This window comes from Thermoascus crustaceus, assembly GCF_041956765.1.
Source record: "Thermoascus crustaceus strain CBS 181.67 unplaced genomic scaffold VTN00scaffold_2, whole genome shotgun sequence".
NCBI lineage: Eukaryota > Fungi > Ascomycota > Eurotiomycetes > Eurotiales > Thermoascaceae > Thermoascus > Thermoascus crustaceus.
The window spans coordinates 1,265,778-1,292,107 of NW_027192528.1; the positions used below are offsets into that span (position 1 = coordinate 1,265,778).

Genomic DNA, 26,330 nt, shown 5'->3' on the forward strand with positions numbered 1-26,330 from the left:
ATGCAAAAGAAGCCTACTGTATAAGGTTCACCGTTCGTTTTTCTTTTTCCGTTCTCAGCATTGTTTTATTGTTATTGCATTTTTGGTTCGGCTCACACTCATAGCGATCTGCATCATTATTTCTTGCATTTTGTTTTTTGTATTGGTAATATATAGAAAGGAGGGGAGAAAGGGGAAAGGCGGATGAAATTCAGAATCGATTCGAATAACGCACGCACTCACTCATTCGGTGGTGATGAGGAAGGATTTTTTTTCAACACCTATACCTATTTACGGAGCAAATAGAAATGGTTCGGCCTTTTTTTGCATAAGGGTATTCGATAGGTGAGGAGAGGAGAAAGGGAAGGGAAGGAAATGAACATCCTTCATGATACCTGCCTACCTGGCTGTTCTAACTCTAACTAACCCTGTTTGTTGTTCTACGTGTGGCGTTTTGTTTCTCTGATCTCCAGTTATCTATCTCGTTATCTATATCTTATTTAGGTATCTAGTTTATTAGTTATTTATTTCATTCATTTCCAGGGTTCTCGACTTGTCTGTTCTGTTCTGTTTAAAGTAAGTAGCTAATGTGTGGAATTGACGGGGACTTTAGTACTTGACTGAGCCCTGCTGACCGCGGGTGGATTTAGGTTCGACGGGCCTCAACCACCACTTACCTATTTAGGGAATAGATCAGGTCGTGACCGGCGGGTAGCTATCAGTTGCCGTCAAGTTCGTATCATGTGCGGAGGGAAAAAAAAATTCAGTTTGATTCAGTTTGGGGGTATACTTACTGTAGATTAGGTACATTCTGGTAGTGTCTCATCTCATCAAACCTTGTTCTCATCTTGTTTCACGAGAATGGTATACGCGCATGTACATGTGCATGCGGTACTACCAATCTGATGTGAGCATGTGATAACTAAATATCAGTAACCAATGTTGACTACACTACACTAAAATTAGGTAGTTACCCGTTAGGTACATGAAAGAAACAATCTATCGCAGCCTGCCAAGGCATCTTTCTTTCCGATGGGCCAAAGATCAAGGAGAAGAAAGAAACTAGCAAAACTGAAACAGATAGCCTCAACTGGTTAGAAACAGATAGCCTCAACTGGTTATATTGCGTATGATATAATATAATAATACATTATACATTGCATTCTTTCTTCTCTTTCTCTCTCTCCCTCTCATTGTTGATGACGTCTGATGCGATGCGTCCCGTCTGTTCTAATCGGTATGGTATGCATATATCATTGCGCATGACATGAAAACATGAGATAGAAGTAATCACACGAATAGAATATGGAATAAATAGGACAGGCAGATAGATAGATAGATAGATAGATAGATAAAAGAAAGGGGTATTTATGTATTCCCCACCCCAACCCCCCCCTTCCCACTCCACACTCTCAAAGTAAATCCCCTTAACTGGGGAAAAAAAAGCAAACCCAAAAATCGAGATAAGGGGAATAAAATGAAGCCATGCCACGCCCATGAGCGGTCCAGCCCGGCCGGGCTGGGAACGAAAGAAAGAATGAAAATGCCAAAATGGCCAGGGGGTGGTGAGTAAGTGGTGCTTGTATAAAATTGTTGAAATGGTTCGTAATATCATTACATAGACCCTTGGGTCTGTAGTAAGTATTATCCAGAAAGATGCGCCAAAACGGCAAAGCGGAGGATGACAGGTAGGAGAACTACCTGGCAGGCATTTATGAGTCTGCCTGCTCCTCCCGCTCCTTATCCTCACCGTCAGCAGTAGGAGGGGGAGGAGCAGCACCAGCGCCAGAAATAGCAGCCTCGATATCCCTCCTCGAGGCCCCGGCCACGCCGACGGGTTCGTTATTATTAGTATCCGACGACGAGGCCGGCGAGGTCAGATGCTTCTCCCGGAAGAAAGGCAGCAGGTGCGGCAGGTGTTCCTGGACGGACTCGAGACGGGTGCGTGGCGTGGGCGCGGTTATGTCATCCGTCCAGGGGATGCCGCCGTGTTCGCCCGGGCCGCGGTTCTCGATCCAGGCCTTTTTCTCGCGGCGGAGGTCGGATTTCACCCAGGGGAAGGTGATGAGTGTCCAGACGCCGGCCCAGCCGAAGGGGAGGGCCCAACCGAGCTGTGGTTTTGTCGTATGGCCTTGTCAGTTTTGGTCGTTGGTCGCTGGTTGTTGGGTGCCACGAGAGTGTGAACCGTGGGTAAGAGTGTCGTTTGTGAACTCACAGTATAAGCCACATCCCGCGGCGTCGTGAAGACAATAGCCGTGATGGCACCCGCGAAGATGAGCGCACCGCCGGCCCAGAAGCAGTTCATCTCGAACAGCATGCGTCGGAAGTACGGGCTGGAAAGGTACCGCATGCGCAGGGCGTATCGGTACTTTTGACCGCCGCCGCCGTCCACGGCGACGATATCTTCGATGAGGACGTATAGCGCTGTGGGCATTACGGAGCCTCTTGGGGTGGAGGATATTCGGAAGGGGGCTCTGAAGCCGCACATGCGGAGGATGTCAAGGGAGAGGTGGACGGCGCCGAAGTAGTACATGACGGTAGGGAGGGGCATGGCGAGGAGACGGACTAGAGCTGCGCGTTAAAATCAAGTTCTTTCTTTCTAAAAGCGCATCAAGGTGTGCACTTTGTAGGGGCGATCGTGCTCACCATAGGGTTCCTCGGGGACCGTTCCGCTGGTCGCATGTCAGCGGTTTATCTCTCGGAATATTCATTCCGTACTATATGGATCCATGCGACTCACACTATCAGCTCGACAGCCAGAATCAGCCACACAATGGTGAAATTGATATGGAAGAAATCGAGCTGCGACCGCCGTCAACATGCCTCCCAGCGCAATAAACCCAGAGAGAATTCTTTACCCATGATCTCCGCGCATTCAGCGGCCTGGCCCGCGAATTATGTTTGAACAGATTGTAGAACCTGTAGAAGTACTCAAACACCGACACGCCTCCCAGCGCAGCCGTACTGATCGAGAAGACTAGACCACGGGTCAGCGATCGAGCCTTTGGCTGGAAGTGGCAAAGAGGTCTCCATCGGAGTTGCGAATAATCCCACATACCCAGATTGTGCGACAGATCGGTGCCGTACCAGAGTGCATAGTAGAGAACCAGGGGTTGGACGAGGGTGTCGATGCAGAAGATGGTCCAGAAGAAGGCGATGGACTTCTTTCGATGGCGCAGGGAGTAGGGGAGTGGTGGAGGGCCTTCAGACGGGGCGGCAGCCTGGCCGTCCTCAGCCATGGGTTTTGCAGGCGATGGTGGCGTCTGGGGTTAGATGTCGGGATTCATTGCTTGGAGGGACTGAGATTGATCGAGAGACGGTGATGGAGACACCGCAGACGAGAGCGTCACACAGGAGAAGATGTTTATGGAGCTTGTAGGGCCATAATGCGGCGGCCGGAAGCGGGCGGGCAGCGTATAGATAATAATAATTACTCTGTAACGATGATACGCGGGCAGCGCGGATCCAGGCCTGACGTAACGTAACGCGCTTGATGTCATCTGGCATCTCCAAAGACAGACCTGTCCATATTCATCCTACGGCTATGCGTCCGGTCTGCATAACAGCGTGGTTCCTTCATGCTGATCGTCCGCTGCATCTTTTCTCGCGCGTCCTCCGTCTTCTCGCGTGTCCGATCGGGTCCCGCAAGGCCGAATCAGGAAATCCTTGCTTTCCGACACTGCCGGTCGAGACAATTCATTCTTTGGCTGGAGAGCCTCCGTTCCGCGTGTCACACTGTTTCGGCATGCTGATACAGGCAGACACCGTGACAGTTGCTGTCTGCCTCCTGGGAGAATTTTGTATACAATCAAGATCAACCGGAGGGATTCTATATCATTATTATGCAATGATCAGCAGGAATGATATACAAAACCGGACAATGCATCTTTTGATACCTAGGAAAACTCTACCGTCGTAATCAGCGTTACGGGCTGAATTTTTAGAGTTACAACTTACAATGCCCAGTGCATAAAATCATAAAAAGCATCAGATGCAGCCCCACCGCCCGGTCTCGTCTCTCGGGTCGAGACCTTCGTAGGAATCGGCTTCCGATCGAGAGCTCCGATTCTGTCAATTTGTGCCTTAGGTGTCTGTCAGATGCACATTTGGTGAAGATAGGGCTTTACCATGACTGATGTCGACTATGGACTAAAATATTGGCTTGAACTGCGTTTACTTTCTCAGCATCAACCACTTGCTTCGGAGTCATGGAAGGAGGGCATGAGCTCCTCCATCTAATCTCTGAAACCGTGTCTTCTGGGCCCTACAGGATTACTGGATAAAGGACCATATCAGTTTCTTTCCTAACTGACTCGAGTGAAGTAGTTTTAAACGATGGGAGGCAGCCCGTCGCCAAGCCCATTCCATCGAGGGCTGTTCGTCCGCCACAAGGACACATGCCAATCTTTTAATCTATTTCAGATGAAGGCAATGGCGACTGCAATCAGCCTTTATCAAGAGTCTAGCATTTTCTTCGGTTTAATCCCACACACATAGGGCGGCGGACCCATCGATGACGGCACATCACGTGCGCAGCCACCCCGCCTCCCCCCCCAGAGCCTTTTCCCCCCTCCATCTCTGCCTCCTTCCCTCGACCGACCTGAGTTCGAATCGCGCTGTCGCCATCAAATGCCCTGAGCGTCCACAACTTCAACGATCGCAGCGCTGGCTGGCCTGCAGAGGGCAAGGGCACCATGGCCCGGAGCTTCAAGGATCTGATTGATTTTTTGCTTGCGGAGATCGCGCTCTGCGGCGATCAGGGTAAGTGTTGCTTTCCAGCCACTGGCGTTGCGTCGTTTTTTTTTTTCCTTTTTTTGCCTTCTTCATTTTATTTACAGCCTCTCTCGACTACGTCATTTTGCATGGTATAGTTAAACGTGTTGGAAAAAACGACTTTGCTGCTTTTGTTTTTAAATATTGTGTGCATATCATTTTTCTGTTTAATGAGTATTTGTGCGAAACGTAACTATTATTTATTTTTTTTATTTTTTTTTTTCACTGCGTTATTGCTCGTGGCGAAAACATGCTCCCGTGCCATCACCCACGAGATACCTAGCTAATGGAATTCAGGCGCCTCCCCTTCTGATATATTGGACTTTATGAATACATTCTACAGTAAACTCTCCAAGGATGAGAGGACAGATGAACCCGGTGCTAGACCGGACCGTGCCCCAGTCATTGATCGTCGATTCCAGGAAAAAGTCTGGTCCTGGTTAACGAGGAACCCTGAGGTCTCGGTCGGGAAGAACAGAGAAGGGAATGCGCTCACCCTCGCTGAGGCGGAGGGCCTGGCGCAGACTATCCCTACTCACCAAGCGCCCCTGAGCGCTCCCGGTACCGATGAACCCACTGCCACCAGCACGGAAGGCGAGAGAAAGCCACTGCCCGACAAAAATGGACCGGCGCGTGTGTTCGTCTCCAAGGAACGGACCTGGCTCGCTATCACCGGTCACGAACCGGACGAGTCCAAAGTCCTGCCTACTGAATTTGCTCTTCTGTCCATCATTGCGTCCCGCAAATCTAAGGGCATAGCGCAGACCGATCTAGTGAAGCTGAGCGGCCAGGACAAGCGATCCGTCCCGAAACGGACGGACATGCTGCAGCAAAAGGGATACATCGAGAAGAGAGCCATCCAGGTGAAGTCCTCGCGAACCAGCTTGTGCACGTTGAAAAGGTTCGTGCAGGAAACGCCGATCTATACCACCGCCACTCCTGCCGAGAGGGGAATCGGGACGAAGCATGAGGCGGGAGATATCATTGACTTCAAAGTCTTCATTGACAAGCTCTTCGAGATTCTAAAGGAATACAAGGTCATCTCGCGCGGTGATCTGAAGAGACTTCTTGGCATGAACGATGCGTGGCGATGGAGGATTCTCTCCCGGGCGCTGCGGAAGTTCGAGCGAATAGGTGTTCTCAAGCGTGTCAGGGCGATGTCGCAGTATTCGGACACCATGAAAGCTTTGCACCCCTGTGTTATGTTGATACGCGAACCGTCCCCCAGAGATCTGCAGTTGTTCCATGAAGATAGTCGAAGCCTGTTTGCCAACCTTGAGCAAGAGGACAACGTCAATGTCGAGTATGATGATGACCTAGAGGCGGACACCACGAGAAGGGAGTCATCAACTCAGGGAGAGGTCGTCGGAGCTCCCCAATCGGTGAATAAGGAGGATGTCGAAGAGGTTGGACGAACACTGCCGATATGGAACCCAGATCGAAATTTAACCAATCTCATCTTCGATACGATTGATAGCGCTGGGACTACTGGGAGGACGAATTACGTGAGTGCTAGGTGAAATCCCAGCCGCTTGCGGAAAAAAAAATACTAATGGGAAACCCGCAGGACACGATCAAGGTCTGCTTCGGAGGTTTCTTCCGTCGACCGCTGGAGAACACTTTGAGCCGTCTGGTTGAATGCTGGCAGCTCTCTCAACCGCCGCACCTTCGACACCTGGCTCTCGTTCGAGACACGGCCCTTAGCAAAACAGTTACCCACTATGTTCACTACTCTGCTAGGAACTTTAAAAAACTTGTGGATTCTGGACAGGCGAGCTGGGAGGCGGTCGAGTTCGAGCCAAAAGACACCAAAAGTGAACATGTCAAAGTACCACCTGCTGAAGTCGATCCTCAGGTTGATGAGTACGGTTTGCCTCTGGACAATCCATCAAAGTATCTTCTGAAGAACGGTAATGTCAGCCTGCTTGAGTGTGTGATTGCAGCGAAGCCGCCGGATTATCTCCGTTCAAGCAGTGATCCTGTGGCAGTGATGCTTCCAGATGGAACCTACGGTGAGTGTCGTGGCCTTAGTGACTTGAGTTTATCCTTTCTAACTGGCTTGCAGTCGTGAGGGACGGGCACCAAAGGGTCCCACCGGGAGCAACGAAGCGCGTCAACGCCCCTGCAAAAGTGCGTGGCCGACCGAAAGGCACAGTGAATAGACAGTCTGTGACTAGACAACCCCTACCTGAGCCCTCAGAGGAAACCGCCCTGCTTCCCCAGGAGCGGTCGTTGTCCGATGTGGACGTGGACAATGTCGTTGACGAAGAGGCTATGGCGATGGCTAGACAACCATCAAAGAGACCGTCGAAAAATGATCCAGATCGCTTCAAGGGGATGTCAGAAAAAGAGATCCTCGAGGCTCTCGGTCTGGATGAGACCTGGACCGAGTACAACGTCTTACTCATCGACCGTCCGACTCCCGGTGTCTACGTTACCCCTCGTGGTAGACGCAGACCAGCCGGTAAAAGGCAAGGCCGTCCAAGGATCAGTCGGATCGCCGTGTTCAAGTCTCCGAGGTTGAGGGAATTCTCTTGGTTCGTTGAAGGTGTTGAAGGAGAACCTACAGAGACGCCCGCGCCGCCCTCCGAGGTACAGGAGACTGAAACGCCAGCTGCTCCTCCTTCCCTTCCCGAGCGTCCCTCCACTACCGTCTCGCCTCCCATTGCACCTGTACAACAACTCCCTGAATCTGACGAGGTTTCCCGACCGTCTGTTACTCCTGCGACGACCAGGAAGAGGGGCCCTCAAGAACAAGATGCCGAGGTGTCTGATACGCAAACCGACGCAACTCCCGTCAGACGGACTGGGCGGAGAAGGGGCCGGCCGCCCAAGAAGCCACGTCTCGACGGGCCCGCGGACACAGATAGACCGGACGTGGCGATGTCTACGGATGAACCTCCACCAGACGGTCCGGTAGCTGCTGAGGAGAAGGCCGAGGAGCAATCTGTCAGAGAGCCTTCTGAGACTGCTCCTGCCACTCCACCCCGAACAGGTAGAAAGAGAGGAAGACCACCTAAGGCCACCCGCCAGGAGACAGTGCAGATTCAGGAACCCGCACGGAGTACCACAGATACAGTGTCACCTGCTCCAAGCCGCACACATGATGCATCCGTAGTCGCTGACATAAGGTCTTCTGACGAAGCGAACAGAACACCGTCGGCCAAGCGTCCTCGTATCTCTCGGACTCCTATGGAAGTCGATGGCCACGTTGACGTCGCCGAAGCAGAAACCCCGTCACGGACGACGCAGACACAGCCAGGTCCTCCGGAAAGTGCCATGAATGTGCCGAATGGTGGAGCAGCACGCCCGGTGGAAAAAAGAGCAAGTGTCTCTGAGAATCTCCTGGATGAATCTGCACCTCTGACAAAAGTTGAAAGCGCCGCGGTCGAAAGCCCGCTGCGTACAGCACCACCCGAGGATTCTCGTGAGTCCGTTGTGACCTCTACTACGGATGCAGCGCCGGTTGAAGGTGACCCTCCTGCCACCCAGGATCCAAGCCCGGTACCTGTGGGGGAGCGTCCATCGGAAGGCCCGAAGGCCGGTCCTACTCCAGAGGTTCCAACGGGTCGCGACTCTCGTGAGCTCTCGCAGGCTCCAGATCGACAAAGGAAAAACGAAAAGAAAGTGAGGTTGGACAGGGGTGGTTCCGTCTCTGTCATACGGAGGAAAATAGTCATGGACATTGTCGAAAAAGCGGGTGGAGCGTTCCCCCTGGGCACTGAGCTCTGGTACCCGTTCACGACTGCCTGGATGAAGACCAAATACACGGAAAAGCCTGATCTACGGACGGTCAGAACGGCCGTGAAGTCCCTGGTCAATGCCGGTAAGCTTCGCCAACTGACCTTCAGTGGCAAGGACAGCAAAGGCGTGATGGTTACGAAGACCATGATCACGAAGCCGGAGATTCGGCCGGATGATCCTCTCGTTAAAGACATGCAGAAAAAGATGCTGTCTGGGGAATCTCGGTTTTACTTCCCACCAAATACCGAGATCGATCCTGCCATTACGAAGAGCAACAGGGGATTTCCGAACCGGAGCGCTCGACCTGTCAATACCAAGCTTCCAGTTGAGCCCAACATCACGGTCAACCTCCACCAAAAGCCGGCGTTTGTCTTGGCCCAGGAGAAACGGAAAGGTCAAAGTATCCAGCGACGCCTGATGCAGACCCTGGAGGGCGAGGAAGGCTTTGGCCGCGAGCCCCGGAAAGCTGGAGTCGTTCGACTCATGAGGATTCAACGCTCAAGAACACAGAATCCCTTCCTGAGCAGCTTGACGTCCATAGCCAGGCCTCAAGTAACGGGCCCCGAAGGGGAAAGACAGCCGCAGGCACAGCGTAGAGCTATCGCACCGCAATGGAGACAGCAGGTTCCAGCGGCTCCTCCAAGTCTGGTGCGAGATAGCTATTTGAGTGGCATCAGCAGGATGAAGCGGCTGTGGATTCCTATCTCGATGATGGCGCCGTATGCCATGCTGATGAACCCGAAACAGGTTTTCCACGAGTCAACTGGAACTTTCTCGACAGAGGCCGGTCTCGCGGCATACCGCAAGCTGGCCATGGCCAAGGAGAGGGCAGCCCAGGAACTGCCCCGGTCTCTCGACGATCTCTTCAACAAAACTCGAAGACATAGAATAGACTATTCCGGGGCTCCGGATCCGCGCTCCAGCAAGTTCTTTCGGGATAACGATGTTATCGCGAGGTGGGAGATGCAAAATGAAGAGCTCTTCGATGTGAAGAGAAAGGATCTCTTCTACATCGACCAGAGAGTGGAAGGTCCCTTCGAGGCGGCGCCTATCGAAGGCCCCATCCGATTCGATGTTGATGAACCGCCTCCTCCCCCGGCTCCGGCTCCAGAACCCATCATTACCAGACGGGTCCTCCGCCCTGCTCCTCCGCGACCAGTCGAACCAGCTCCATCAGGGGCCTGGCAAGCTGAAGAATTTGTGCCACGACAGCGACGAGCGCCTGGCACAGTGCCGCCTCAGAATCGCCGCTTGACGAAGCTGGCTGAGGAGGCGACTGCTGCTGAACTCGATAGGCCGGCAGCCCAGCCGTCTGCGACTCGGCCGGTGGTTAGACGTCATCGCTTCATTAGAAACATGCCAGTTGCCCTGGTTCGCAAGATCACGACAGCGGTCGTGGTTGTACGAACGTTGGCCGGAGGGGTCGAAGGCAAACATGTTGACTGGGGCCTCGTTGCGAGTGTCTTCCCAGACTTTGACCCGAAGTTCATACAGGAACGGGGCAGGGCTATTTTGAACAAGAACAGGCTGCAGATGGTCAAGATGCAGAGCGACTTCCAGGACCGCTTCGCGGAGGCCTATGAGAACGACCAAGTCCCGCGGATCGACTACAGCAATCTAGAAGCCTACGACTGGGAAGGAGTCGTCAATTGGGCCAGCTCTGAACTGGAGGTTCCCACGACTCAGAAGCTGCCAGACCTGCCCGCAACCAGAGAGCAGTTCGACAGTCTCTTCGAGATCCGTGAGGAGGCGCTTCCCACGCTCGACGAGATCTATCAGTACAACCCCTCCCTCACCATCGCTCGGAAACGGGCCATGTATGCCGGCACCCCCTTTGCCGTCCCTCTCGACGACGAGAAGAAAAAGAAGGTCTCCATCGTCCCGCAACCGAGGAAGCAGGAGATCGCCCGTCTCGAAACGGCCAAGACGTGGGTTCGTGCCAATGTCATCACTCCCGAGGAGACGTACAACCAAGCCGACGCCCGGAGAGCCCTGGAGCGCGTCGGCGAAGATCTGATCGGCCACGCGGTCCAGTCGCTCGTCACCGACCGAGTCATCTGCATGGGCAACAGAGGCCGCATCACCCCCGGCCGCAACTACGACATCACGGACCTGTTCCTCACCATGATCGGCCGTAAACGGCCCATCGAGTCCACGCAGCTCAAGCGAGCGGCCCGCTTCAAGACCGAGCTCCTGGACTGGGAATTACGGAACAACGGCTTCCACGAAGTCAAATACAACGCCGAAGACGGAGACATCCTGGCCATCATCAACCTGGCCGCGCACGGCAAAGTTGTCCTGACACCGTACAACCCCCCAAGAAACAAATACGGCCTGACGGACGGCGGGTACCTGACCCGGTTGATGGACAAGGAGAAACTCCGCTTCGCGATCCACGTCCATCCCATCCCGGACGCTTATGTCTACGGGAACCCGATCCGGGAGAAGATAGCCACGGTTCCGCCGCCGCGGGGGGATATGGACGTTGGCACGGCGGCACCACCGCCACCTCCAGCCGGTGTTCCTCACCATCCCCATCAGGTATCCCGGGGACCTTTCCCCGGCAGAATCCCCCTCTGGTACGACATCCACCAGCAATTCATCAAGGTCATATGGGACCGGGCCGTCGCGGCCGTGGTGGGCTGCGTCGCGACCCGTCCGGGCATCAGCGCCGCGGCCATCGCGAATATGATCAAGCCGGCCATGGGCGCGTGGGAGGTCGAGTTGTTGCTCGAGTGGATGGCTGAGGTGGGAGTTGCAAGGAGGCAGAGGCAGCGTCCACCTTTGAAGGAGGCGCGAGAGGCTGAAGTTGCGGAGGAGGAGAAGGAGGTAGAGGAGGTAGAGGAGCCAGGGTGGGAGGTTCGGGAGTGGTGGTGGATGGTGCTTGATCTCTAATTTTCGTGCGATCGTGAACATGGTCATGATCACGAGACTTTTTTTAAGAGAAGATTCTCCCTTGAGAGGGAGGACATTTCATCTGACGATCTGTTCTCACCAACATGGACACTGGATCTGCATGGACGAAATGGATGGATGGATGGATGGATGGATGGAAGGAGCTATGGTGATTTTTTTTCTCTTTTTCCTTTTTCCCCGTTTGTTTCCCCGTACAATTATCATGTATTTTTTTTGGCTCCTAACGGCTTACGATGAGCCAACTTGTACAGTACTTTTTGTTTTCGAGGAAAACGGAAAACCCCTGCCTGTGGAATGCTGCTTCACTTACTACCAACCTAACCTACCTATCATATCCCAAGAAAAAAAAAGAAGAGCGATCACTGTGTTCATGTTTCCAGAAAATGTCTTGGGGTTCTCGATATTCTGTTTTTATTCTATTCATTTCATGCATTATTAGATAGTTAGCTTAGGGTTAGCATAACAGCCGTGTCGTTCCATACTAGTCCAGTCCGCCAAGCAGACGGACCCAGATCCATTACTGTCCCGAGTGACGAAAAAAAGAATACGTTTTGACTAGATATGATGTTAGGTTAGGTATGTACATACCAGGAGTTGCAGATACGAAAAAAAAGAGAATGTCTCTCACAAAACTAGTTCCATTACCTGCATCAACTGCTGTTCTTTTTCTTCCTTGGACAGAGGGGGAAAATGCCATTGTTGTATTCATTCCAACAAACGCTCAATCCGAATGATCCATATGCTCCGTACACAAAAAAGAAGAAACGCCAACCCGATCGCTTGTCAGTGCGATATAATGCAATGCAACGCAATGCAATGCAATACGCTGAACTCCATCCTATGCCCGAAATCAGAAGAAAACTTTGTGAGGATTATTGCTGAGCAAAAAAGAACTGCACCAAGAGCATGCAAAAGAATAACCCAACCCAACCATACTATCACTGTGCATAGAGTACAGTGTTTATCAATTCAACCAGTGTAATAAAATAGGCAATGTGTATGCGGTATCATCTGGGTAATAGCCAAGAAGTAAGGGAAGGTAAGGTAGGTAGCCAACAGACCAAACCCCAGCCAGATCCAAAATCCCAGAATTCCCCCCTCTATACCTTTGCTTTTTTTACCCACATCCAAAAAAAAAAAAGAAATTCAAGAAAATCAAATATCATAGACATACTCCGCGTTCAGGATCTTCCTCAAGATCATGAACGCGAGCGCGATCACGACGCCGATGATGGCCCTATCGAGCCAGGAGGTATCGGTATCGGAGGAATGGACGGCTGGTGGTGGTGCTGTACGCTGTTGGATAGTTGTGGTTGTTGTTCTAGTTGCTGTTGCGGTAGTAGTCGTGGTAGCTGTTGTTGATGATGCTAAGGAAGAGCTCGATATAGTGGCCGGAGCCGCAGGGACGGATGTAGAGGAAGTCGAGGGAGAGGATGATGTTGCTGTTGTAGGAGCTCGAGGAGCTGAAGCTGAAGCTGAATCCCGCGCACTGGGTTCCTGAGTAGAAGTTGAGGGAGGTAGATCGGAGGATGATGATGATGGTGTTGATGTCGACGGCTCAACCGTACGCCTCGTTTCGCTCTGCTGCTGCTCATTCCCCTTCTCGTCCGGTCTCTGATCCTCATTGTCCGTCTCCGTCTCATCCTTCTTATACCCCACCTTCAACCCCTCCGGCACATCCTGACCATCCTGACCACCCTCCTCATCATCAACATCGACCCCTCTCTCGCGACACACCTCCCTCCACTCCTCCAGGATCTCCCCATTCGTCTTCCCCCCACAGACCTCACACCTCCAATGGCGACTCTTGGCCGCAAACTCCCTCCTCACCTCCTCCCTCGCCTCCATCCCGCCAACCTGGCCCTTCACCTCCGCATCCATAAAGCTCCTTATCGCCAGGAGTGCAGTCCTGATCCCCCACGCCGGCTGCCACGTCTCCTCATGGTGTCCACTGATACTGAGGCAGATCTCGCGGTTGACTTCGAACCGGCCCGACGGGGTCAGAAAGCGAAAGGAGGGAGGACGGAGCGGGTACTGCGGCGGGAGGACGATGCGGCCGTGGTAGATGCCTCCCGCGTAGGGGGAGGGCGCGGGCGGGCCGGCGATGGTGAAGTGCCAGTCGAAGAGGTTCGAGTCGGAGACGGGGTGGGCGCAGAAGTGCGGGGAGGGGGAGGCGGAGCAGGAGAGCTCCGCGGCCTCTTTCATGAGGCGCCGGAGGGTGGGGGACATTGTTGTCGGCGCTGTCGCTGTTGAAAGCAGTAGCGTTGATGCTAGCCTAGGCTGTGGTTGCTAATGGTATGGTCCAGCGCGTATTTCTTTATGGAAAGTCGAATTGATGCGATGATTAATGTGATCTGAATGCAAGGGGCGCGGAGTTTAGTGAGCAGTAGAGCCGGAGGTTTGCGGAGAGAGGAGCGATGCGGCTGTGAAGATAAAAAGGTTAGATGATCGTTAAGCTATCATGCAGAGAGTTAAGCTGTGATTGCCGTGTCGCCTCATCCAGAGGACACGTTACATATAAAGTAAGCAGAGTTAAAAAGGGAGGTTGGGAGAGGAGAGTGCAGAAGAAGAAGCAAAGGCCAGCTAGGTTGATCTCTTGGAGACCGCGCCACCTCCCCGGATCCAGAGTCGTGAGCTGCTCCACCGCAACCGTCGTCAACCTAATGCAGTGTGCCTGGCTATATCTGACCAGCATTTAGCTCCATCGAGAGACATTTACATTTCCTGCAGGAACGGCCTGTGCGCAAATGAAACGGAACAGGGTATCAGGGTATCTGTATAACATAGAGCGCAGATCAAGGCATGGAGCACTGTACTGTCTGATCAACGGTCTCCATAGATATCATCTCTACTCTACTGCACAAGCAGCGCATGCAACGATTCATGACCGTACACAGATCCCAGTTGCATCACAGAAACCGCAAATATTCGCATACCTGGATATATGTAATATGTGCCTACTAAAGTAAAGATGTAAGCGCGTACAGTACTAAGACTAGATTAGATGATTATCCTAGACGCCCCCCCCCCCCCCCCCCCCCACTCCCGTTCCCTTTCTCAGTCCCAATCCCGCCATTCGTCGGAACCGTTCCTGTCGTGACCGGCACCGCCCCCTGCGGCAGACGATTGCCCGGGAGGGCTTTGCTTCCCAGCAGTAATAATAGGAGCCGCGGCGTTCCGTGGGGAGCGGGCCGGAGGTCTGCCCGCTTCCCGGGGACTCAATCTCAGTCTCTGTTTTTGCCTCTGCTGGGTAATGGTATCTCGGTCGTCAGGAGAGGAGCTGATTTCGTTGTTGCCGGGTGAAGGAGAGTTGGCGTTCATGTTGTCTTCATAATCGCTGTCCCCGGGCCTGGGACGCGGGGACATGGGCCGCAGAGTCTTCATCGACACCCCCGTCGACGGCCGCGAGGCATCGTTCGGGTTTCTGCCGCTCTGTGACCAGGCACGCTGCCCGGACAGGCCGTAACGGCTGCTGCGGTTGCTGCTCAGGTGACGCTCGTACAGCTCACGGTAGTACTCCTGCTCTTCGGCCCTCTCCTGCTCCCGTTTCTGCCGGAGCTTCTCCCTCGCCTCGAGGAACTTGGGGCTCGGTTCCCAGTTCCAGCCGTCGCCCGTCGTGTTGCAGACCGGGAGGGCCCAGAGGAGCGGCTGCTCGCCGAACAGGTGCAGGAGATTCTTCCGCCACCCGAGGTCGAACGCGTTGGGCATCTTTTCGCTCTCCTGCTCGTCGAGGTATTCGTTGTACCTCTCCTGTTCTCGTTGCCTTTCGAGCTGCTCGTAGGACCGAGATAAGGCCTGCTGCGCGGGAGTCCGCGACGTGACCTCGCCATCATCGTCATAGGGTGACAAGTCCGACGTCTGCGGACGGTTGAAGTCGTAGCTCGGAGCCGTCGGGGACAGCCGTTCCTCCCCTTCCTCGGGCCGGGTCACGCCCGGGATGGCATTCATGTGGGCATCGACGAACCGCTGTCCATAGTCTTGGAGTCTAGTGCTAAAGCTGTCTTCCGTCTGTCCTGCGGTCGACGCTGTATTGGTGCTCCACCGTTGCTGTTGGCGATCCAACGTTTTCCGCAGAGGCGCGTAGCGCGTCTTTTCCAGACACTCGATGGTCGTCATGCCCCGGACGGCCAGACTGATATGCCACGCCGTAAATCCCGTCAATACCAGCCCAATTATACCCGCCAAGATAGCCAACAGCACAACATTGACCGGCATCCATGAATCTATGTTCCGCGTATCATTCAGCAGTTCAGCCCACACCCAGTACGCCGCAACGGCAAAATCAACCCAGCAGAAGAGCGACGTGTAGATCAAAAACAGCACGAAGGCCTTGTAGTTGCGGAGCCCGACGCACGTCGCCAGCCACGGGCAATGGTGGTCCATCTTCAGGATGCATCGCTTGCAACTCGAGCAGTGGTGCGTCCGGTCCGGTTTCGGGCACTGGCATTTCTTGCAGTACCTGGCGCCGCCGGTCGAACTGACGGTGAATGAGGTGTACTCGGGCAGCTCGGTGGTGGGCAGGTGGCTGTACTCATGGCGACCGTTTCTTCGCGTCCGGGGAGTGAGCGGGGATCCGGGGTCCGTAAAAACGGCGACCGTATAACAGACATTGAGCAGAGTGTAGAGGGCGATTCCGAGCGTGGAACTCGTGGCACCTGTTGTTCGATCCCAATTTCCCCGGTCAGCAACACCATAAAACCATAGATCAAATGTTGTTCAAAGCTCCATCCCCCCTCCCTCCCTGGCCAACAGAGACATACCGATCCATTTACTCTTCGTCGGCTGAAACCCGACCTTAGTCTCTACCCACACAGCCCATGTGGTCAGACTGTAGACGAACGCGAGAGGGAAATATGACGCAGCAGTACAGCAGTACCGTTCGATCCTCCGAGCCCACGCGCGGGTCCGTCGTTTGAGCGGAGTAGGAGAGGTAGGAGGAGAAGGAGAAGCTAGAGTCGCCATTGGCGGTATCAGAAGTCACTCAGACAAAGACGAGGTCTGAGGATATGAATGCGCATGCAGATTGTTCAAAGCCTAGGTGCCGTCATCGCCGTGGATCGAAGATCATCGTGGGGTTCGTTGCAAACCAGGGAACGCGGGGGGAGAGAGAGACTAATCTCAGGAGAAGCACAGGAAAGAGAGGAAATATTATTACAGTAAAGGATGGAAGACGACAAAAAGAGAACCGTCAACGAGGTGTCGAGGGGAGAGAAAGGGACAAAGAACGAGAACGAGCGCTGATGGATAAACCAGGTGTGCTTGAGACGGCTAGGCTGGCAGTTGTCTCCGCGTCACCAAAAGCTCCGCAGCCACGCTTGCTGCACGACACAGCCACTCGGCGGGTCGCCGTGAGCTTTCTTGCGGATAACCTGATACTACGCGCGCTATCTTTTAGACAGCTACTAGGCCCGGCAATGATAAAAGATTTAATATCCGAATATCCGGATCTTGCGGCTCTCTGATGGAGAATCCTTTTAATTGTTCAACGCCCGTCACTGTTCTCTGGTCGTCTGATCAATCTCCGAGGTCAAGAACAGGGGCCACTATGTAGAGCTAGGTATTCATCCTCAAAATCATGCTTCTGCTCGCCAGATGTTATGGCCCTCTACAATAGGATTGGAGACGTCGATCCCTCGATATATAGATAGAGACACGGATCCTGTTCCTCTCTATAGTTTTCCAGCATGGCACCCGGGCTGCATGTATCACCCGCCCCGATTCCAGCCCCAATTGAACGCCGATATGCATGAGCCATGCATTGCCAATGATCTGGATATATGTAATGGAAGAAAAAATCTTGGATGATTTGGGTAAAAGCAACCATGGTCAATAATTCGTGATATGGACGAGAAAAAGGGTCATCATGTAGATAGAAATACTATGGAAATAAAACACACTGAGTTCTCGGGGGTATCTCAAGAGGGGGTTTTGGTCAGCTGCAGCTCGCCTTCCTGGCACCAATCCTTGATAGGCTGAAAAAGGAACGTTAGCCTGAAGTCACAGAGTCACGGAGAGGGATATCTACTCACCAGGCAACTCAACCTGTAACACCACGAACAGTTCGACTTCGGATACTTGTAAAAGTCGGTGATCAGGACAATGAACCCGATCAGAACAGCGACGAGGGCGCCAGCCCTAACCAGCCACCACGCCCACCAGAGCGGCTTACGGCCTTTGAAGAACCCGAGAGGCTCCTTGGTGAACTTCTTCATCTTGTCCTCATCCTGTGCGGAGCCTGGGCCCAAGCCGCCACTCATAGCGACGTACGGCGTGCGAGCAAGACCGATGCGTTCTCGAAGGGCGTTTGGAGACCGCATGATGCAGAGTCCGAGCGCCAGGCCCATGACAAAACCCCCGATGTGGGAGAAGTTATCCAGGCCGGGAAGCAGCCCGAGGAAGAAGGAGATACCGACTCCAACAATCATAATGATGAATTCGACCCATGGAGATTGCCGCTCATTCCACGTGTACAGGAGATCGAGCACGTAAAGAGCAAGGATTCCGAAAAGCGCGCCCGAAGCACCCGTCGACGGAATTCCTTGCGCCGCGTAGTTCCCACCCAGCACGAAACCCCAGATGCCACTCGCGAGGTAGACAATCAGGTATCTCCACCAGCCAACCATCCGCTCCATATCCGCCCCCATGGACATCTGCACAAGCATGTTGAAGCCGATGTGAATCACTCCTCCATGGAGGAACATAGGGATAATGAACCGGTACCATTGGTTGGGCGCAGGCTTATCATTCAACGATCCTCCAGGCTTCGGATTGGGCACGCCATTGAAGCCGCACAGTTCGGACAGTGAACAACGGTTGTTAGGATCCGTGGAATCAGCTGAGGTCGAATTCGGACAGTTCCAGTAGATAATCTCGTTCGCATTTTGAATACCATCGACATTTTTCATGCATGGGACGAACCGTGCACCCATGTTGATTTGGACCCACGTGGTAGGGCCGATCATGGGGTTGAACTGCGGCTTCGTCATGATGGGAGATCCAGTCAATTGAGCTGCAAGAATCATCAGTCACGACTCCTCCGGTCCTACAAACATGCTAGGCATCTTCCAAGGGAAAACTTACCATTCTTGATCAGCTCCCCAATGAACACCCCAATGTCTATAAGCGTAAGCAGATACGTCACCCATGCAATCTTCTTCCTGAAGAATCCCCGGCGCCTCGGCCTTCTTCCACCTCTCGGATCGCCCCCAGGATGCAGCGGCGTCTGCTGACTCTCCGGTGAGGGCGGGTACTGCGTGTTCTGCCGCATCCAGTCCGGGTCGTTTGTATTGGGGTCCTGGGCGTTTTTGAGCGGGATGTCCTCCGCATACTGGTCATGGCCCAGGGGCCTGGCGCCCGCGGCGTAATAGTTACTATTATTGTTATCCGAAGCGACCGAGTACGAACTGTGTCGTTCCTGATACGGATCGTGGTGGGGGTCGTACGGAGAGGGAGAGGTGCTTCCCGTGTAGAGCGCGGGGGACTGGGGCCTGTTCAACGCAGAAGTAGGACTATGCTCGCCGTACCCAGGGGGCCGCGTGTTGAAACTGTTGTAGTATTCGTTGGCTGCCATGGCGGACAGCTATATCACGAGATGTGAGGGCCTTTCGGTCCACTGGATGGGAGGATCAACGCAAGGAGAGATGTTGAGGCTCAACAGTTACTCCGCTGTAATCACTGCATACGGAGCCAGGAAGAGCTAAGTACAGCGGTAACGCAGCAGTTCAAAAGCCAGAGGAAAGGATTTTTAGATGCAGGATCGTGAAACACGCGATGGCACACAGGGGCGCCTAATGAGGTCTTTGCAAGTCGCAGCGAGCGAGCGGGCGCAAGCAAGGACGGGACACCGCAACAATGGATGACCAAGACAGAGAGATCGACTCGACAACAGCAGAAAGTACAGAGGATATAGAGACGGGCGACAGTTGCCCCGGCACAAAAGAGCGTGACGGTGCGTTTTTGATGCAGAGAGAGGAGCACGAACGGGGGATGTTATTTTTATTCCAGGTGACCCCAGAGGCGGAGCGGCACCATCGTCGTCAGCCTTTTCCCGCGACGCTCTGCCCAACCCTGCCACGCGGCATGCCCAAGCCACAGCGCCTGAAGAAGCCGGCGGAGGTTGGAGCCGCTTGCTGGTCGTGTTCCTACACCGCAGCGCCTTGCTGTTTCTCTCCTCTAGAACACTTCCCACATTCTTGGTCTGGTGTTGCTCTGCCGACGAGAACCGTCAAGGCTGTCGCTATTTATTCAACCTTGGTGGGACTAGCAGACCAGGTTGGCCCTATAATCACCGGCACATCATCACCGGATCGACGATCCTGCCTCGGCGCTCTGGGGCTGGGGCCATTAATTAATAACTTGTCAGGCACCCATCGACAGACCTGTCACGGCACATGCCACGGACAGTAATGGACACTTGAAGAGAAGTGTTTCATTACGTCGCTAATCAACGCACGGAACACAAGCTAAATTACAGTGTACACACTATGTCTCGATTACAGTTGATATCGATACTGCGTGGGCTGTCGAGCGCGGCAGCCCACCACAGACTGTTCGCGTTCTGTACAGTACATCTGCTGCAGTGTCGTCCACTGCGGTCGTAGAGAATTCCCACTCCCTATTTCCCGCACAAAAAGAGAAGAAAAAACGTCGAGGTCGGCCCTTCATTAATGCCATCAACATGTATTTTTTTGGACAATCCGTATCTGTACGACTGCCCAAGCGTCGAGCGTCGAGCGTCGAGTAAACATAACCTCATGCTGCTACTCGTGCTCACATTACGATTACCGAAGGTCCCTCGTACCCGGTTCATTATTAAGTCTATGCGACGGAAAAGAAAACCGCAAGCGAATCCTGAAAACTCCAATATGTGCTCCCAGTCGGTCGAAAGAAGGACTTGGGTATCTAAACGGTTCTGAAAACGAACGGACGGTCCGTTTGCCCTTCTCTCCCGGTCATGTTAGTTTTGTTTCACAACGGTGCGACCGATACGCTTAGGCTGGGAATACCTACCGCCGGCCCGTGAATTTACCGTCAGCCGTTGACTCCCTCCAGAAGACAAATAAATCATTTTTTTTTCGTTTATACAAATGGCGGATCTTTTTTTGAAATTAAGCGAATGTCTCGATTGTTGCCTCTCATCAGGAAGACAGGGCGATGCTGGTAGGGACAGCAGAGGTGACTGTGTTGAGGCCCGTATCGATCACTCCCAGTACAGCGCCCATCTCCTCGCTGTTGTGGCCGGTCAGCAGCCACACCAGGCGGCTGAGCTTCTGGTAGAGCAAAGAAGGGAAGTAGAGCAGCAGTGCCCAGATAAGGAGAGACAGGAACACGATGACGAAGGTGTTGGCCACGAACTTTTCGCCAGGAGTCATCACGTAAACACCGAAAGTCACTTCGTACCGGTAGTACTCGAGACGGAGGCGGTCCACCAAGCGTTGTATCGGGCCTTTCCGCTGGTTGACAGGTGCGGGCGAGGGGCTACTCGAGGTCGACATGGTGGAAGAATACTTGCTGATCAGTTCGTCCATGAACTGGGGAGAATGCGAAGAGATGTGCGGAGTAGCCGAAGGCGTGTAAAAGGAGTGCATTTCCGTCGCCATCGTGATGGAAGGTGAGGGTAGAAGAAGCGTAGAGTCCGTTTAGTCCTGTCGTCGCTGCCCTTGGTCCGTCCGCAGCGTCTTGCGATCGAAGGGGAACGTCGCGCGTCACACGAGAAGCCGCGACCGGAGAAGTTGGAGAGCCACCAAGAAACGGGATCGACACAGCGTTTAGAGACGGTCTGCACAACAGTCGACGATCGGGAGGGGTGGTTTGTTATGAATCAGCCAGATAAGAAGCGTTCAGGGGGGCGAAAATCGGACAATTATTAATTAAAAGGCGGTAAGCAGCGGTTGGCCGAAACGGACGCGAAAATGGACGAGGGGAATAGTGTACAAGGAGATGTCAGAAGATGGATGAGGCCGTCACGGCGTGTGGGAAGCCTGGGAAGGGAGAGGGAGAGGGAGAGGCAGAAGAAGGGGAGGTCAAGGACTCGAGGAACAGCGGGCTCGGCGAGCAGAAAACCTCCAACAGTCGGCGCCGCCGGCCGATATAGCCACGAGCCCCCAGAACCAAAAGGCGCGTCCGGCGAACGGGGCTAACAGGCCATCCGTCCAAACGGGCCGCTCGGATCGATCGGACTGGCTCTCAGCCTTGTCGAGCGATAATGCTATTGCACAGATTCCTCAAGGCTAATTAATTTCATATGCATTCGGCAGAGCTTCCAACTCCCCTTCTGGAGAAGTCTATACACTCATCTCCACTGCCATATGGAGACTGCGTATAATACGCAGGATGACGGTTGGATCCCTTTCGGTTTTATTTGCGCATGCAATGCTGACTACTGGGGCAGTGACATCAAGCCTGTTCATACAGACGTACATGAACTGCGCCTAGCTGTCCCTCTGAAACGGGATCCCCCTTTGTTTTAGCCCTCTGTTTTGCAGCTCGTGATTGCGGAGAGGACAGGGTTCGCCGGTGGGACTGCTCTGTGTACACAGTACGGCGTCTACGTACTCCGTAGTACTAGTAGGTCTACTGCCAGACTCCGTATAGTTGCCAGGGAAAGCCGAGCGCACCGTCACGCACCCAAGAAGGAAGGGAATTTCGAGCAAAAGGATCCATTTCTGTCCCTTGTTACTCCAGATCCTATGAACCGGACTAGGAAAGGTGACGATTTGCAACGCGGCGCACAGAATGTTTGGACCACCATGGATGGGCGCGGCCGGTGAGAGAAGATCAGACAAGGGAAGATGTGACGGGCCAGGTGCAGTCCTGACCTCGCGACTCCTAGAGTGACAGTCCTCCGCGGAGAGATCAACGGCGGGGTGGATCAGCGGCCCAAAACAGAGGTAATTCAATGCCTGATGAGGGATGTAGAGAGAGCAAGTATGCCATATTGCAGGCCACGCAAGAACATAACATTATTTCTCTTCCATCCATTGCATGTTGACGCTGACGGCAGCTGCATGCTTACGGCGCTAGGCCATCCTTCAGCTCCAAAAGGGGGAAAAGCGGGCGTGCTCCGAGATGACAGCCACGAAGTGGGCTCAGCTCGTATAGAGGTGTCATCTGAGTGCAAGCTGCTAAGGGAGACAGGTCGGGTAGAGGAAGCACATTTCAATCCGTCCAGAACTACGAAGTAAAGCTGCTAGCCGGCTGTCAAGTGCGGTCAGACAGGCCGGGGATAACGGCGACGATAACGGCAGATGGCGATAATGGTCATTTTTTCATGCAAGGTTCAGCCTCCCCGCCGACTTTCCCTCTTCGGTGCCTTGATCCGCGCCGGCCCGGCCCAGCCTGCGTCTGACTCAGCGCGTCACGGGAAGCGAGATCACATGACTCGCGCGCTGTCCGTGCCCCCGATAAACGATCATCATGATGCCATAATGGAGGATGTAGACGCATTCAGAACTCTATACCATAGATCGATACGGCATTAGGCTATCAGAAAATTCAGCAAAATTGAGAGGAGATGATCAAAATGAAAAAAGGAAGAGAAGAACCGGAAATCTTCAAACCAAGACACTATAAAAAACAGTTCTATTCTGGTCTGGGAAACAGGAGAAGGGGAAGAACAGAAAAAGGGCATAACTCTAGTGCTTCATGCCAGTGGTGAGCTCGCCTTGGACGCTGAGGGCCCCTGGACAGAGGCATGATTCTCCAGCCATATCTTGCCTGTTTTGTCGTTATTTGCAGTATCGTCCTCTTTATCATCCACCTTTCTGTTTAGGGCGAAGTTCGAAAGCACGGTCCTCATGAATGACTGGTTAAACGAGCCCTCGATCGCTTCGAGAGGGCGACCTCTGGTTTCGGGCATGTACAATGCACACGCCACGACCGTCAGCCAGGCGAAGAAGGCGAAAAGGAAGTAGGCACCACAACTGGAGTGAGCGAGAAAGATGGGCGTTGAAAATGCGATGAGGAAATTGGCAACCCAATTCGCGCCCTGCCCGAGGCTGCTCGCTGCTGCCCTTGTCCGTGCCGGTTGCACCTCCGTGATGTAGATCTTGATCGTAACAGCCCAGCTGACGGCGAATGCAATCGTATAGAGATAGATGCTTGTGACCACGACCCATCTCCCGATACCCTGATCGGGGTGGACATGTCCTGCTGCGTATAGCGATCCGATCACAAGCATAGGTATTCCAGTGCCGATGCCACCACTTATGAGGGAAGTGCGTCGATCCCAGTGGTCAGCCAGAAAAGAGGCAGGGACTGTTGCAACCACATTAACAATTCCCGTTACGCCAGACGCTAGGAAACTGCTCTTTGTACTTGAAAGACCGGCTTGCTTAAAGAGCGTAGGCGCATACTATAATAGGTATTTAGTGAATATTCATAAACTTGGGTTATCTCGCTTTGGTGCTAGGGAGACTTACATATAACACACCATCGATGCCAACAACCTGACACATTATCATCAAAAATATCCCGAGAATGGTTTGCTTCCGGAATTGCGTGGAGAAAGCCACAAGGAACCGGTTTGCTGACTTGAGGTCTATAGTTGAGTCACTTGACTCCGTCAATGTATCCGGCGCAATGGCTGGATTTGTTTCTAATTCCGCCTGAGACAGCCCGAGTCTGCCCATTACTACACGTGCTTCAGCATAGCAGCCCTTGTTTATCATCCACCGGGGCGAGGGAGGCAGCTTCAGGCATGAAGCTGCGAGGGTGATGGCAATCGCAGATTGCACGGCGGACGGGAGTCTCCATGACATGGATGTGGGAATGCGAACGGATCCGTAACAAATGAAGAATCCAACACAGATACCCACCGTAATCATAAATTGGACAATTGAAGCAAGTGGTCCCCGTTTTCTGGCAGGGGAAATCTCACAAATATAACTTGCTTCAATGGTTATCCCTCGACCATCCACTTCTGGGGCAATATGGAAACTTACACAGTCAATGTACTTAAGAACGTCCCCTCCCCAACACCCTTAACTGCTCTTGAGCAGATAAACATGGGCAGATTTACTGCACTCGCCTCGAGAGCAGCTCCCAATGAGAATATTGCCGATCCCGCCATAACAGCATGTGGCCGTCCTATCTCATCAGCTAGGTGACCGGCAAAAAAGGAAGATACAGATGCAGTAATAAGGATCGAGGAGACTATCAATCCGTGCATTGTCGAAGAATACTGTCCGAAAGATTTCTCAAATTCCGGCATTGAAGTCACCGGGCCAATGCAGCCAGTGTCGAGCCTATGAACCGTTAGTAGCTCACTATCGCAAACGTCAATTGGCTTGACAGTCCGTACCCGAAGAGCGTGCCCCCGATGGAGATTATTAGAGATGCCACGAGGTATGTCGGCGGTCGGACGAGTAGCTTAGAACTGAGATCTCTGAAACTAATTCGCTTAGGCGGCACGCTCTCTGCCGGAAGAGGCTCTTGAGCTATGATAGTACTCCGTTTCGACATCGTCTTTATCCTCTGAACACTGTAAGCATGTATATATGATAGGATTGGCGAAACTTGGTTCTTTAAATGTTGATATCAGGAAAAGGACTGAACCCAAGGCCCTTCATGTTCATTCCAACATGATCTCCCGTCCTGATGGGACAGAAAGAAATATCCATGACTTGTAACCCAAGACGCAGGGACAGGAATTGAATTTTGAACGTACTAGGGGAGGATTTTGTCGTGATGGGCGCTTCGCGTTCCAAGTGAGTTTCTAAGAGGGAAGCTGCAATGGACGTTGTCACGGTGAGCTGGTCAAAAACCTGACGCATGGGAACATTTATCTGCAAAAGTTAGCTGATAGTGAGGTCACCAAGGGCAATTGTTCTAGACTGAGTGGCTGGTACTTTTGTACATTGGTTGGGAAATAGTACATAGATTAGGGAGTAAGCACCAGACAATGGTCTCGTGCCGGAGAAAGCTACCGGACTGACTTTTGTGAAAAATACACAGGGAAGTGTCAACAGTGTAAGATGTATTCTATACAGTTTTTATGATCAGGCTCTTCTCACTCCGACAATATGTGGCAGTTGGCTTAATTGCTGCATACCTACTACGAACTAAGAATGTATGTAGATGACGAAATGGACAGTTATTGACATGGTTCCATTAACAAAAGGAACTATTACGTCCCTTCACATAATCTATAGACGCGGCTTGACTAATAGCATCCATGGATCTGCGGTCCTTTTCCACAGTAAATCTAGCTTATCCGTCCCGTTGAAGGGAACGAACTCCACACCAAAACTCTGATATGGCAGAAACGTTGTAAAAGGCCTAGAACGTCTGAACTGACTCTATTCTGACCCATGATTAGTGTAATGGACCGACAGGGTCCCATGCTAGTTGCCCGAGCTTCCTTGGCCATACCCACCCATTGTCATGTTCTCTATTATATCCTTTGTTTACTCTGTATTGCCTTAAATCTAGGTGCAGGTTCTCATGGACTCCTTTTGCTGTCAGGCTGGCCTCACTGCCGTTACAATTAGTTGAAGTAGTAGTAGTAGTAGTAGTAGTATTCATACCTGATCTAGCTGGCTTATATACATGCCGCTATGCAGGGGTTCCTCCAGACTCCAGACCAAAACCATGTTAAATACAGGAAATAAGTAAGTGTATAGGTGAGATAATGATGCCTCCAGTAAAGCCAATGCAAAATAAGCCCTCAAACACCATTAGTATATTAAAATATAGTATGGTTTTAGTTATATGGCCTCTGGAACTGCTCTCTATCATCTCTATTTCTTGTTACTAGTAGGATGTCAGACTGCGCGAACCTAGTAATCCGAAGGCATGATGATGAAAGCTCTGATTATTCGAATCTACCTAACTAACTGACTATTATTCTTATGGAATTAGGGGTTAAGACCTTCCGAATATTTCTTTATTTAATGAACCCGAGACATTTTCATGAAATA

General features: G+C 52.6%; 8 protein-coding genes across 8 annotated transcripts; 2 read left to right on the plus strand and 6 right to left on the minus strand.

Annotated features, from left to right (window-relative positions):
* Nucleotides 1-1,691: 1,691 nt before the first annotated feature.
* VTN00DRAFT_3979 (uncharacterized protein) lies at nucleotides 1,692-3,218 on the minus strand (the record flags this gene model as incomplete). The annotated part of the gene is made up of 6 exons (XM_069430355.1): nucleotides 1,692-2,090; nucleotides 2,195-2,544; nucleotides 2,626-2,651; nucleotides 2,720-2,781; nucleotides 2,838-2,956; nucleotides 3,038-3,218. 6 exons carry the CDS (start codon nucleotides 3,216-3,218, stop codon nucleotides 1,692-1,694), a joined length of 1,137 nt encoding a protein of 378 aa, XP_069289500.1.
* Nucleotides 3,219-4,673: 1,455 nt separating this feature from the next.
* On the plus strand, nucleotides 4,674-11,391 carry VTN00DRAFT_3980 (uncharacterized protein; the record flags this gene model as incomplete). The annotated part of the gene is made up of 4 exons (XM_069430357.1): nucleotides 4,674-4,740; nucleotides 5,050-6,257; nucleotides 6,320-6,764; nucleotides 6,818-11,391. 4 exons carry the CDS (start codon nucleotides 4,674-4,676, stop codon nucleotides 11,389-11,391), a joined length of 6,294 nt encoding a protein of 2,097 aa, XP_069289501.1.
* Nucleotides 11,392-12,567: 1,176 nt separating this feature from the next.
* On the minus strand, nucleotides 12,568-13,641 carry VTN00DRAFT_3981 (uncharacterized protein; the record flags this gene model as incomplete). Its single annotated transcript, XM_069430358.1, has 1 exon — nucleotides 12,568-13,641. The coding sequence occupies one exon, from the start codon at nucleotides 13,639-13,641 to the stop codon at nucleotides 12,568-12,570; it is 1,074 nt and encodes a 357-aa protein (XP_069289502.1).
* An 828-nt stretch (nucleotides 13,642-14,469) lies between these two features.
* On the minus strand, nucleotides 14,470-16,374 carry VTN00DRAFT_3982 (uncharacterized protein; the record flags this gene model as incomplete). The annotated part of the gene is made up of 2 exons (XM_069430359.1): nucleotides 14,470-16,067; nucleotides 16,173-16,374. 2 exons carry the CDS (start codon nucleotides 16,372-16,374, stop codon nucleotides 14,470-14,472), a joined length of 1,800 nt encoding a protein of 599 aa, XP_069289503.1.
* A 953-nt stretch (nucleotides 16,375-17,327) lies between these two features.
* On the minus strand, nucleotides 17,328-18,982 carry VTN00DRAFT_3983 (uncharacterized protein; the record flags this gene model as incomplete). The annotated part of the gene is made up of 3 exons (XM_069430360.1): nucleotides 17,328-17,384; nucleotides 17,442-18,421; nucleotides 18,493-18,982. The coding sequence occupies 3 exons, from the start codon at nucleotides 18,980-18,982 to the stop codon at nucleotides 17,328-17,330; spliced, it is 1,527 nt and encodes a 508-aa protein (XP_069289504.1).
* Nucleotides 18,983-19,263: 281 nt separating this feature from the next.
* On the plus strand, nucleotides 19,264-20,406 carry VTN00DRAFT_3984 (uncharacterized protein; the record flags this gene model as incomplete). The annotated part of the gene is made up of 4 exons (XM_069430361.1): nucleotides 19,264-19,360; nucleotides 19,417-19,607; nucleotides 19,886-20,151; nucleotides 20,202-20,406. The coding sequence occupies 4 exons, from the start codon at nucleotides 19,264-19,266 to the stop codon at nucleotides 20,404-20,406; spliced, it is 759 nt and encodes a 252-aa protein (XP_069289505.1).
* A 143-nt stretch (nucleotides 20,407-20,549) lies between these two features.
* VTN00DRAFT_3985 (uncharacterized protein) lies at nucleotides 20,550-21,011 on the minus strand (the record flags this gene model as incomplete). Its single annotated transcript, XM_069430362.1, has 1 exon — nucleotides 20,550-21,011. The coding sequence occupies one exon, from the start codon at nucleotides 21,009-21,011 to the stop codon at nucleotides 20,550-20,552; it is 462 nt and encodes a 153-aa protein (XP_069289506.1).
* Nucleotides 21,012-23,053: 2,042 nt separating this feature from the next.
* Nucleotides 23,054-24,873, minus strand: VTN00DRAFT_3986 (uncharacterized protein; the record flags this gene model as incomplete). The annotated part of the gene is made up of 4 exons (XM_069430363.1): nucleotides 23,054-23,764; nucleotides 23,832-24,159; nucleotides 24,354-24,656; nucleotides 24,713-24,873. 4 exons carry the CDS (start codon nucleotides 24,871-24,873, stop codon nucleotides 23,054-23,056), a joined length of 1,503 nt encoding a protein of 500 aa, XP_069289507.1.
* Nucleotides 24,874-26,330: the final 1,457 nt, after the last annotated feature.